The sequence below is a fragment of the Chlorocebus sabaeus genome, chromosome 14, assembly GCF_047675955.1.
Source record: "Chlorocebus sabaeus isolate Y175 chromosome 14, mChlSab1.0.hap1, whole genome shotgun sequence".
Lineage (NCBI taxonomy): Eukaryota > Metazoa > Chordata > Mammalia > Primates > Cercopithecidae > Chlorocebus > Chlorocebus sabaeus.
In genome coordinates, this window is record NC_132917.1 from 40,303,262 (window position 1) to 40,315,700 (window position 12,439).

The 12,439-nt window shown below is 34.4% G+C and overlaps 1 protein-coding gene and 1 long non-coding RNA gene across 9 annotated transcripts in view; one reads left to right on the forward strand and one right to left on the reverse strand.

Annotated features, from left to right (window-relative positions):
* Positions 1–12,439, reverse strand: part of SLC8A1 (solute carrier family 8 member A1) — a 497,520-nt gene that overhangs the window by 443,438 nt on the left and 41,643 nt on the right. For 3 of the 8 annotated variants that reach the window (XM_038006229.2, XM_038006230.2, XM_038006231.2), the window contains exon 2: positions 111–216. The exons of 4 other annotated variants lie outside the window; for them this stretch is intronic. In XM_038006229.2, coding sequence (XP_037862157.2) covers positions 111–216 — 106 coding nt within the window. Of the gene's footprint in view, positions 1–110; positions 217–12,439 lie in introns of those variants that run through there. One more of the 8 variants, XM_038006234.2, reaches the window with a different exon arrangement.
* Positions 1–12,439, forward strand: part of LOC103220429 (uncharacterized) — a 63,408-nt gene that overhangs the window by 47,441 nt on the left and 3,528 nt on the right. Inside the window, exon 5 of the long non-coding RNA XR_005243118.2 lies at positions 889–1,001. This is a non-coding gene — a long non-coding RNA (uncharacterized lncRNA). The remainder of the gene's footprint in view (positions 1–888; positions 1,002–12,439) is intronic.

Consider the following 12,439-nt stretch of genomic DNA (forward strand, 5'->3'; position numbering starts at 1 on the left):
GAGAGTAGTTCTTATGTTGCTCATCTAGCAGCCTTGCTCCAGCTACCAACACTACTTTAAATGAAGAAAAGGTCAAAGAACAATGAGGCAGGAAGTACTGCTGCACTTACAGCATCTCCTGCTATCTTCCCAGCAGTCTTCCCATCTTTGGATATTTTCAACCCATTATAAATGAGTTCACTGGAGGTCACATGATTTGCCACATACCTGAATGAACTGTAGAAAAGAAGTGCTATAAAATTCTTTTTGTGTGCCCATTGGTACTCACTCCTGCACACACAAATACACACACACACACACACACACACACATACATGTATATGCTCTTATTTTAACATAACCAAGATTTAAAAGTTGTTTGTCATCTTTAAGCTCTACTATATGATAGATTTCTTTTCAACTTAGCTCATTTTATACCTTATGCAAAATTCGGGGCCAAACAGCAATTTTTACAGCACACTAGTCATTTATTCTAACAGCAGTGGTAGGAAAGAGTCCAACTATTTTAATTTGAGCTGGCATGGCATTTAAATGTGTTCTCATACAGGATAATAGCAGTCATTGCACATATCACAGTAGAAATAAAATTCTTCTATAAAGAGAATGCAAGGTGGAGGGTCATATGACCTTTACAAGGACCTGTGTAGAAAATCCTGTCCTAGCTTTAAATTCTATTTTTAGTAAGACAGATATTCTCTGACAAAAGGTTTTTTCCTCTTTCTTATTTTTTCAGATATTAACAACATCTGCAATATTTCCTCCCATTGATGTTATCGTCCATATGGCAGATTTAACATCATGCCTGTCAGTTTTCTAAATCTTCCCAGGGAAAAGCAGTTTTGCACTCACCTCCTTATGTATCATTCTAGCTCTTATTTCTTTTTCCAGATAAAAGGCCTGTGAAGCTAAATGAAACTAGAAGCTAAAACTGTTATCCAGAGCTAGTGACACTGGACTCCTCTCCAGGGAACCAACTGCATCTATTTAAAATAAACTTTCAGGTGAGCATTTGGGAAATCTTTACTGAATAGAAAGGCTCTTGATCGAATGCAGGAGTCTCTACAATAGAAGATTGACCTTGACTATGCAGGACAACTTTGAGGTTTTTGCAGCATTGTAAATGAGGGTCCAATGATATAATATGGATATCCAGTAAAATACTTTTCTTCAGTATCCATATAGTTGTCAAACTAACAATAGACAGGGGAGAGGAAAAACTACTAATGAAGATTCCCTTTTTCTTCCTCGGTAATGGCTGCAAGTGAGCTTGAGCACGTGTAGATGGGCACATAGCTAGGAAATCTAAGTCCAAAATAAAGTTTCTTTAATTAATTTCTAACAAATTATAAATATTAATTATTCATTTATAAAACACAAACATTCCATTTTCTATCTCCACTTTTTCCTATTTCTTCTTGCATTGAAATAAAAAGAAACGAAACTAGCTTCATCTCTTAACACGTGCCTGCTACTCTTGGAGTAGTGGGGAAAGAGAGAGAGAGAGAAGCAAAAACAGTTGTGTAATATGAAGTGTGGCAATATGATGTGAGATCTAACTCAGGGTGTGGTGACAAGGAGAAACAAAGGGGTGTGGTTAAAAGTAGATACAAATAAAAAAGGTCATAGGATGGAACGGAGCAGAAAATGTGGTGCTGGCTCTTTTTTCTAGCAAATCTGTATCAAATGATTGGCAGGTGCTGTCTGTAACTTTGTGTTATAAAGAGCCATAAACAGATTCATGGGCCTTACAGAGGCTAGAAGCATTTGTTTCCACAGCACTCAATTGGCATTGGCATGGGAGCACTGAGGTCATATTGTGTGGTGTGTTTGGCTGCCTATCTTCCTCAGTAGGTCACCAGAGTGAATGATCTTTTACTTATTCATCTCTATTTTCTCAAAGCTAGCAAAGAGTCTGGCACATAATAGTCACCCAAAAATGTTTGTTAAATGTTTATTTGGAACCTGAGTCAAAATGAATTGTAGTGTCTTGCCTTTGATAATAAGGATTTTGCATGAATGGACAAGGAATATGGGAAGAAATTATACTTCCTGTTCAATGTAAGGAAATAGAAATAAAATGTTATAAAGAAAGCACAAGAATTTGCAGAAAGAGAGGAAACAAGGACACCCAGGAGAATAGAGACATCATTTCTTGAGGGTGCAATTTGAGAAGAAACAGCTTCAAGGAGACAATGATAGAAGGGAGATCCTGGGAAACTCCTAACTGCTAGAAAATTTGAGGTGCATTTTACAAACGTGTGGCTCTCAATTGCAGAGGACAAAAACACCTGTTTAAATATCCACAGCTACATAGAATGACCATGTAAATAACCTATAGTGCCATATAATAAATTGTTCTATACAAAAGTACTTAAATTTGAGTTTATTAAAAATACAGAAGATAGGGAAATACATGATCAGATCCCATAAGGAAAAAAGAAAACTTTTAATGTGAGTCCCTTTAAAAGACAACTAAGTCAGTTGTTTACAACAAATTTTTAAAAGTGGGAAAAAAAGGTGGAGGGGCCCTATTCTCAATTAAAGGATATTCAAAAGACATAACACATAGAATTTATTTCGATCCTCACTTGAAGAAATCAGCTTCAAAAAGACATTTTTCAAAGAAAACAGGGAAATTTGAATATGGATTAGAAATGAAACAGTGTCAAGGAATTACTGCTAATTTTTGTTGATTGTGATAATGACACTGTAGTTATATAAGAAAATACTCCTCTATTTTAGAGAAACATACTGAAATACACTGGAGTGAAATGACATGATGTCTGATATTTTTAAATATTTCAGTCCAAAGAAGAAAGAACAAAATTTGAAAAAAAGAAAGATTGGGCAAGAGTAACAAACCTAAATAATTATTATTACACCTAGGTGATGAATCTATGGTGTTTCTATATTCTTCTCTCTACTTTTGTGTATGTCTTAATTTTTTAAGTAAAAAAACCTTTAACATTATATATATTAGCATATGTTTTATGTTATAAATAAGTGGAGAACCATTGTTATGTTTTGTGCAATCTGTTTACCCCTGGATATAGACTATTTACTGTGAACTGACATCCTTACAGTACATATTTATGATGTAAATTTAAGTTAATATATACTGTCTTCTTAAATCTTCTTCAGACGTAGGGACTACCAATAAAGTCAATTTTTTCTTATGCTAGTCAAATGAAAACCTGTAATTGTAAAAATTCAACTGTATGTTTCACAACTGACTGATGTGATAGAAGAAAAATAATACATTTGCTACTTCTGAGTGAAGTAAGAAGAGATATCTTTCGGAAGGGTCTTTCAATGTATCAAAAGGCCTGTTTGCCTCACTAGTGGCTCCTTGGGTTAATTTCTGAAAACAAACAAACAAAAACATACCTTTGTGACAGAAGTAAGATAATGTATATTCTAGGAATGGTTAACATGGTAGTTGGTGTGAAATCCATTATCACAAATCACAGACAAAAAATTGAGAAAGCTATAACAGATCATGACAATTTTGACATTGGAGGTAGAAGCCATAAATTAAGATAGGAAATAAGAGCTTTTGGAAGATGCTGAACACACCGTATTACCCAGAGTTTTCTGCTCTGGATGTCTAAGAGGTCACAGTAAGGCCTTGAACACAGGGAGTAAATCATTGAGGTAAAGGTGGTAGAGAACTTGGTTAGCTAGGATATAACTGTGGATGAAAGTCAAAATAAAATAAACTAAATTACATTTTTCACTCCCACTTCCCATCTTCCCTCTGAAAACATTTTTCATGAAAATATGTTTATATCAGGAAGTTAGAATTTGAAGTAAAGGAAAATAGGGATTGTGACTCTTAGACATAGCTCTGCCTTTTCACAAATAGGAGCTCAATGGTTACACAGAAATGCATCCCTGAAAAGCAAAGTGGGCGCCCACGGTATTGTCATGGTTCCTCTTTCCTCTTGCCCCACTAGGGCTTTGAAGAGGGAGGCCTTAATTGTTAAGAGGAAAACATGAAGAGAAAACTGAATGGCTTCTATATGTAGAGATTCTTTCATTCAGAAATATATTAATAATATTTAGGGTCCGAAAAATACAAAAGGAAACAAAATTATTTTTATTATGTTATAGAAATTGTTTGAAGGCTCATAAAATGGAGAGGTTTGAATTAGATACCTACAGTTTTTATAATGTATGTTTGGTTTTGCCTGGGAGAGTGGGTGGAGGTGGATATAAGGAGAGTGTCTAGAAAGGGAAAATTGAAATTGGATCCGCATATTTTAAATTGCAGTGCCATATCTTTAACCACTTCTGTTTTTTCTTCCAATTGTGCCAGTATTTATGTATTTGCTTCTATGTATATTCAGTACAATTTTAAAGCAATTTTGCTATTTTATCTCCTTTCCATATTAAAAAAAAATTCCCCTCACTTCCTGAAACACAGATTTGAATGAACATGAAACTGTAATAAATCATTATTTGGATTTTTCTAATATAAAAATATTTTAATTTGCTCATTTAAACATTTTTATTTCTTTGCTTTTAAGAAGTTTTATTTCCTTCATTATATAACACTGCTTTCATTGCCTTCTTTTAAATGATGAAGTTATAAAGCTTTCATTTTGGTTCAGAAAATCAAAGCTCTACTGAAAGCAATCTAAACCATATTACCTTAGTATAACCAATTCAACCTTTTAACATTATAGACCAAGGGAGACCAAATGCCAAAACAAATTCTTCATTTTCTGGAGAGAAGTTGATGGTATGCCTTCCTACTATGTACTCAGGATAGAAAAAGATGACTAATACAGTATTCTGGACTGATTTTAGATCATGAGTTTTATTAATAGGATAAAGGTGTACTAAGTTCTGCCTGTATTAACAGACCTGAATTTGGTGTCATAAAACATATTAAGGGAATAGCCAATGGTCTTTCCCTAAGGCAGTTGTTCATTTGAGAAAAGAAAATCCGTTTGTATGGAATGTAACACAAAGCACTGTCAACAATAATAATAAGGCAGCCCAGTTTTTAGGTACAGGGTGGGAAAGTTCTATGTTGTGTCTGAAATGGTCAGGCAAGAAGTAGACTTGAGCTGTATCAGTAAGAAAAGATAAGTTTTGTATAGCTGTCCTGAATAACATTTTAGGCTGAAAGAATACTATGAATAAGGACAGGGTAATAAGAATGTGGATGACAGGTTTGGAAAGCTGTTTCGGTTAGTAACCTTGGAGCAGAGGATTCAAGTACATGAATGTAGGGGAAGAGAGCAGAAAGAGGCAGTGTCCGACTGTGGAAGGTGGACATTGAACTTTATTCTATAGATAGTGCTGGGCCTCTAAGGGCTCTACAGAAGCAATTCCAGTCCACTGCTTGGCTGATCATTTTAGATACAACATAGGACTTGCTGCCCTGTGCCTAAAATTGGTTTATGTGAAGCAGTTTTCAGAAATACTAATCTGGCAATATTTTTCAGATTGCTTTGGAAAGGGAAGAAAAACTCAGTGAGGAAAGGATTCAATAATCCAAGCATAATAGATACAAACCAAAAATAGCATAGCAAAGTAGAAAAGATAACAATTCTAAATTGTGATTTTGAATTTTCAGTTCAAGATAAAACAAATAGCTACCTTATGAGCTTTGTCAACTGTTTTTAAAAGTAGCATCCTTCTTTTCTTCCTACCAGTTTCCTGTTTATATTCTGACCTGATAGTCTGATAGAGAATGTATTTTGGGATTTTTCTCTCTGTCTTTCATCCTTATTACAAAGCACTGTCCCAGTGATGTTTGTGATGCCCATAAAACTCTTAGCCAAACTGAGGACAAAGAATCTGACTCAGATAATGAAAAATAGACCTGTCTATCTGAATGTGACAAAGCATTCCATTTTTAGTGGTCTTTGAACCTATTGGGAAACCCATATTATAATTTATTTCCAAAAGATTGGAAGTTCAAGAGTTCTAAAGTCAGGCTACCTGTGTTCAATGTCAGATTTACCTTATTTTATTCTAACACTGGAATGATAAAAATACATTATGAACATTGTATAAGATAGCATATTCTTCACATGGTGACATGCACATATTGAGTACTCAATAAGTTTCAGGAATTACTAACTTTCAGAAATTTATTTTTGTTTACTTTTATGTAGTTATTTTGCTTGGTATATAAATGCAGCTACAGTTCATTATATAATTATTGATGACCATATTCAGTTTGGGTTTATAAATTATTTTTAAGTAGATATTTTAGTTTCTGCAGTATCATAACTTCTTAATACCACTTTATGTTGATGTAATGTTCATAGACTATGTACTGATATTCATGCAGATTAATCACAGGATATAGAGGAATACTATTTGATTCCATTTAGGAAGCATTCATTGAAAACTAGGTACTATGTTAAGTATATATGTCATGGTCCCTGACTTCAAGGGGCTTGTAGGTAAATAAACAGACACACATGTGAATAATAATTACAGTATAGTGCACAAGTTCACAGTAAGTGTAGACATAAGGCTAGGATTAGCACAACTAACTGTCTTAGGGAATGGAGATGACTTTGCAAAGGAAGCGACATATGAACTATGCTTTTTAGCTATTCATCTATTGCATTGCAAGATTATATTTGTGCAATAGGGTATAATAGGGTGAAAGTTAAAGAGGAAGGACAATTGTAAAATGTGAATCAGAACACTATTTGCAAAGTACTGAAGCATAAATCCATTGCCGAGGCAATAAGCAGAATATGACTTCAAGTTGAGGAGCAAGATATACACCAGTGCTGTCCAATAGAAATAAAATGCTAGCCATATATGAAACTTTAAATTTCCTAGTAGTTATGTTAAAAAAAGCAAAAATAATTGGATTAATTTTTATATTTTATTTAACACAATGTGTCTAAAATATTACCATTTCAACATGTAATTCATATAAATAATATTCATCAGAATTTGTATCTTCTTTTTTCATATTAAGTCTCAAAAATTCAGTATGTATGCTACGTTTACAGCACATCTCAATTTTAAGTGCTCGGTAGCTACATAAGGTTAGTGGTCACTGTGTTGGACAGTATAGGGCAGATTCAGACCATGAAGAGCTTGAACATTCTATTAAGGAATTTAGACTATATCCTATCAAGTTTTGATAATATGTGAAGTGTATTCATCTGATGAATGTCAGCATTATATTTTCTCTCTAAGGCATTGAGGATATTCATGGGTAGCAAAAATATTTAACCAAGAGACATATGAATATTTATATTCTGCTGTTGAACAATCACCTCTCCTCAGGAGGTCTTTAAGGAAGGAAAGGAAGACAAAGTCATCCTTAATGACTAGACGGAATTTTCACCCAATTCCCCTGGAGCATTCCAAGGAGCTACATTGGACCCCATGAAGAATACCATTACCAAAGCCAAATCATTCTGAATGGTCTAGAAGCAAAGCAGCCTCAAGGACCAGTTTAGATTTCCTTCCAAAGCTCAAACTTGGAGCCCATTACTCTACAATGAGAAGAGGGATGAGAGCATAAAGTAACAAGAGAAACTGAAGGAAAGATTTATGTCTAAGAGGGTTGGTATTGGGGAGGGGGAGTGAGCAATTTTATTGTTAAGTTCCTAGGCTTTGGGTAGAAAATTTCTTAAATAAAAAATACTAATATCTTAAGTGAAAAAGATACCAGAGGCCCTCCAGTATCTTACCACTTAACCCATATGACTCAGGACACTCAACTTTTTGTTCCTACTGTTTTAAAGAACTACACCTTATATTTGTTAGCTTGGCACCTGGAACAGTGACTTCAAGTACAAGCGTAATGACCAACAACTCTTGTCAAATTAGAACACTGCCTTCTCTCACATAGATGGAATGACCTGACCCATTCTTGGGAAGAAGTAATGAGACCCACATAAAAGATGTTTAAACTTCAACCTAGAGGACAATGTAAGTTTCCAAATGCTTCTCTAAATTTTCAAAGAATTGGAAAGCATTTATTGGTTTCCATGGATGAGAGAAGCATTTAAAAAAAATTTTTGCTTTACAAATTATGTAAATTTTTACAAATTGTACAAATTCTCTTTTGCATGCGATAGTTCTAGTTCATGCCCTCCCTACCCCAAGCATCCTGTTTAATTCTGCATTTATCACATTTTAAAAAGCTAAAACTACATTGTTAGTACTGGTTAAATTAAAATACATCAGAATGGATTTATTCTTGCATTTTGTACTTCTAGATTCTGTCATGGTCTTACCTATTAGCATGGTTGAGGTGCATATACCGTGAATAGAGTTCTCACTCTATAGGACTCTATAGAATATAACTCATTAAGTCTTAAAGAAAATGAACGATAAACCCAACTTTCCTATCCCAACCCTTTCCAGAATTGAACACACATCTCTTTTTTAGGTATTAGTCAGCAGGTACTTGTTGATGAAACAGTGTGTATTGACAGGGAAAGCTAGGGAGTACTATATCTTTTATGGGCAAAGACTTCATGTCTAAAACACCAAAAGCAACGGCAGCAAAAGCCAAAATTGACAAATGGGATCTCATTAAACTAAAGAGCTTCTGCACAGCAAAAGAAACTACCATCAGAGTGAACAGGCAACCTACAGAATGGGAGAAAATTTTTGCAATCTACTCATCTGACAAAGGGCTAATATCCAGAACCTATAAAGAACTCAAACAAATTTACAAGAAAAAAACAAACAACCCCATTAAAAAGTGGAAAAAGGATATGAACAGACATTTCTCAAAAGAAGACATTCATACAGCCAACAGACACATGAAAAAATGCTCATCATCACTGGCCATCAGAGAAATGCAAATCAAAACCACAATGAGATACCATCTCACACCAGTTAGAATGGCAATCATTAAAAAGTCAGGAAACAACAGGTGCTGGAGAGGATGTGGAGAAATAGGAACACTTTTACACTGTTGGTGATTTTGTAAACTAGTTCAACCATTATGGAAAACAGTATGGCGATTCCTCAAGGATCTAGAACTAGATGTACCATATGACCCAGCCATCCCATTACTGGGTATATACCCAAAGGATTATAAATCATGCTGCTATAAAGACACTTGCACACGTATGTTTATTGCGGCACTATTCACAATAGCTAAGACTTGGAATCAACCCAAATGTCCATCAGTGACAGATTGGATTAAGAAAATGTGGCACATATACACCATGGAATACTATGCAGCCATAAAAAGGATGAGTTTGTGTCCTTTGTAGGGACATGGATGCAGCTGGAAACCATCGTTCTTAGCAAACCAAACACCGCATGTTCTCACTCATAGGTGGGAACTGAACAATGAGATCACTTGGACTCGGGAAGGGGAACATCACACACCGGGGCCTATTATGGGGAGGGAGGAGGAGGGAGGGATTGCATTGGGAGTTATACCTGATGTAAATGACGAGTTGATGGGTGCTGACGAGTTGATGGGTGCAGCACAGCAACATGGCACAAGTATACATATGTAACAAACCTGCACGTTATGCACATGTACCCTAGAACTTAAAGTATAATAATAAAAAAAAAATAAAAAAATAAAAAAATAAAAGAAAAAGTGGGCAATTCTGCTGCTTCTGCCAGGCACTTAGTGCTAGAGCCAGTTGTGCCATGGCCTACGTTGCTGTTTTCAAAAGCATGAAGCCTCCGGACCGCCAGTTAGTAAGTCATTGGAAAATGTGGGAGATTCTAGATTACTTATATCTGAAATACGTATAGGAAACAGAGGTTAGGTAGTTCTGCCACACGGTTTATAGAGAAAAGTCTGAAATCTCTTATTATGATAGTTTTGTGCTATAAATCTACAATATTTACTTGTCTTTTTGAAAGATATCCTTTAAGCAGCAATGAGTTCAAAAAGGAAAGTGCATGTACAATAAAAAATAAATACTACATTTCAATTTCTCAAGAAAATTGATAATGATTGTAAATTGAATAAACTCTTTGTCAACTTTTATCATTTTTCATGGGGGTTGTGGTAATGTCATTGTAAACATGAAATACAAGACAAAAAGCTGCTTAAGAAGCATTTGCGTCTATTTCAAAAGCTAATAATCATTTTCAGAACACTGTAGAAAATAATAATAATTTAACACATGGGGCTGCAGAAAGTGCATTTTCACACCATTGCATATAACTTTTTATTTATATAAAAACATTGTTCTTTATAAATTTCATTGATTTTTAATTTCAAATTTTCATATGCATGTATGAAAAGTGTTAGAATGTTGCCTCCATTAGCAGAACTTGGCAGAGTTACATGATGTCAGTATTTTATCAGTGTCATCTGATTCCAAGTAGAAAATTAGTTAATTCCAATAATAATTTAATTTTTAATCCAATTTATAAAATCATAGTAATGCTTTGGAAGTTAATTTAGTAAAAGATGAAATGTTTGACAATTATTTTAGATAAAATTGTTAATTTTTGAAAACAAAACTTCTAAACTGTGGCTGAATTTGTTTGGAAATTAATTGATGACATTTAAGCAAAGGATTCAATGAAGAGCATGTGCCAAATTTATTTTCTTGCTTAGAGTCTTGGTTTCTCTTTCTCCATTACTAAATAGAATGGTATTTGCATAGAACATCTAATTACTAACTAAAATATATTAAGTCATCTATAAAACAAATTAAACTGGTTTTCAAATCAACATCTGGTAGAGTGTTCTTTTCAAACAAAGGTTAATTCAAGATTCACAAATTTCACCAACACGATATATTTGATAAGCACAAAATATTTATAAGCACAAAAGAACCTCTGAATATAGCACAAAAATTTATTTCCAAAGGTATGAATTTTTAAAAAATCTTCTATAATTTATATGATTACCTACCTAAAAGAGTTTATTTTAAACAAAGTTTAAAAACTAAGACTGGCCAGACACGGTGACTCACGCCTGTAATCCCAGCACTTTGGGAGGCCGAGGTGGGTGGATCACAAGGTCAGGAGATCAAGACCATCCTGGCCAACAGAGTGAAACCCTGTCTCTACTAAAAATACAAAAAATTAGCTGGGCATGGTGGTGCATGCCTGTAATCCCAGCTACTCCAGAGGCTGAGGCAGGAGAATCACCTGAACTGGGGTGTCAGAGGTTGCAGTGAACCCAGATAGCGCCACTGCACTCCAGCCTGGTGACAGAGCAAGACTGTCTCAAAAAACAAAAACAAAAACAAAACCGAACCAAAACAAAACAAAACAAAACAAAAAAACACTAACACTAAATGTTTTATTTTGATATCTTTGATATAGGTATCATAACTTTCTATTTATCAGTAATATAATTTCAGAAAAATAAAAGTATTTTAAAACATACTACATTTCTAGTAACAATAAAAATCAGTATTATTTGAATTAGAGGGGCCTTAAAAAGATATGTATTTGGGCCGGGCACGGTGGCTCAAGCCTGTAATTCCAGCACTTTGGGAGGCCGAGACAGGCGGATCACAAGGTCAGGAGATCGAGACCATCCTGACTAACACAGTGAAACCCCGTCTCTACTAAAAAATACAAAAAACTAGCCGGGCGTGGTGGTGGGCGCCTGTAGTCCCAGCTACTCAGGAGGCTGAGGCAGGAGAATGGCGTGAATCTGGGAGGTGGAGCTTGCAGTGAGCTGAGATCCAGCCACTGCACTCCAGCCTGGGCAACAGAGCGAGACTCCATCTCAAAAAAAAAAAAAAAAAAAAAAGATATTATTGTATATAGTAAAAACTGCTGAAACATTTTTAGGATTACAAAAGAAGAAAATAAAAATAAACACACCTTATTACAAAACAAAATAACTGGATATCTGAGATGTCAGTAAGTTATTATAGATTATTACAATAAGTTAAAATAAGTTTTTATAGCTTAAGATTCGGTAGGTATCTGGATGGTTGTTTGCATGTTTGGTGGTACTTCATAGAATATTCTACAATTCATCTAATGAGTAAAGCCATCAAATACTCTTAGGAAAAAATATTTAATGGGGTAAAACTGCTCTTATTTTATGTTAAAATAAGATGAAATGAAATGAAGATTTAATGAATAGAAACAATATTGTTTTACTTAGGTAATTGACAGAAAGCTGTATCGTAAGGAGAACTATACAAATTATTATTAGTAAAGAATGGATTGTTGTTAACATTGCATCATAAAAACAGTGAAAAAAGATTACTTAGAAACTGGTATTTAATTAATTGGCTATTTTGGAAAAAAATCTTTATTTTTGCTTCGCTATGCATAGCAACATAACTTTCAGATGTATTGAAGTTCTAATATTTAGAGACTTGAGCATCCCTGGATTTTGATATCCACTGGGGTCCTGGAATGTATCCCTTATAGATACCAATGGGACAACTGAACAAGCAAGAGCTAAATCTAACAAATAGCATATCAAATAAAAGTAGCCAAAAAACAATATATACTGTGAAAGTCAATTTATATTAAATTCAAA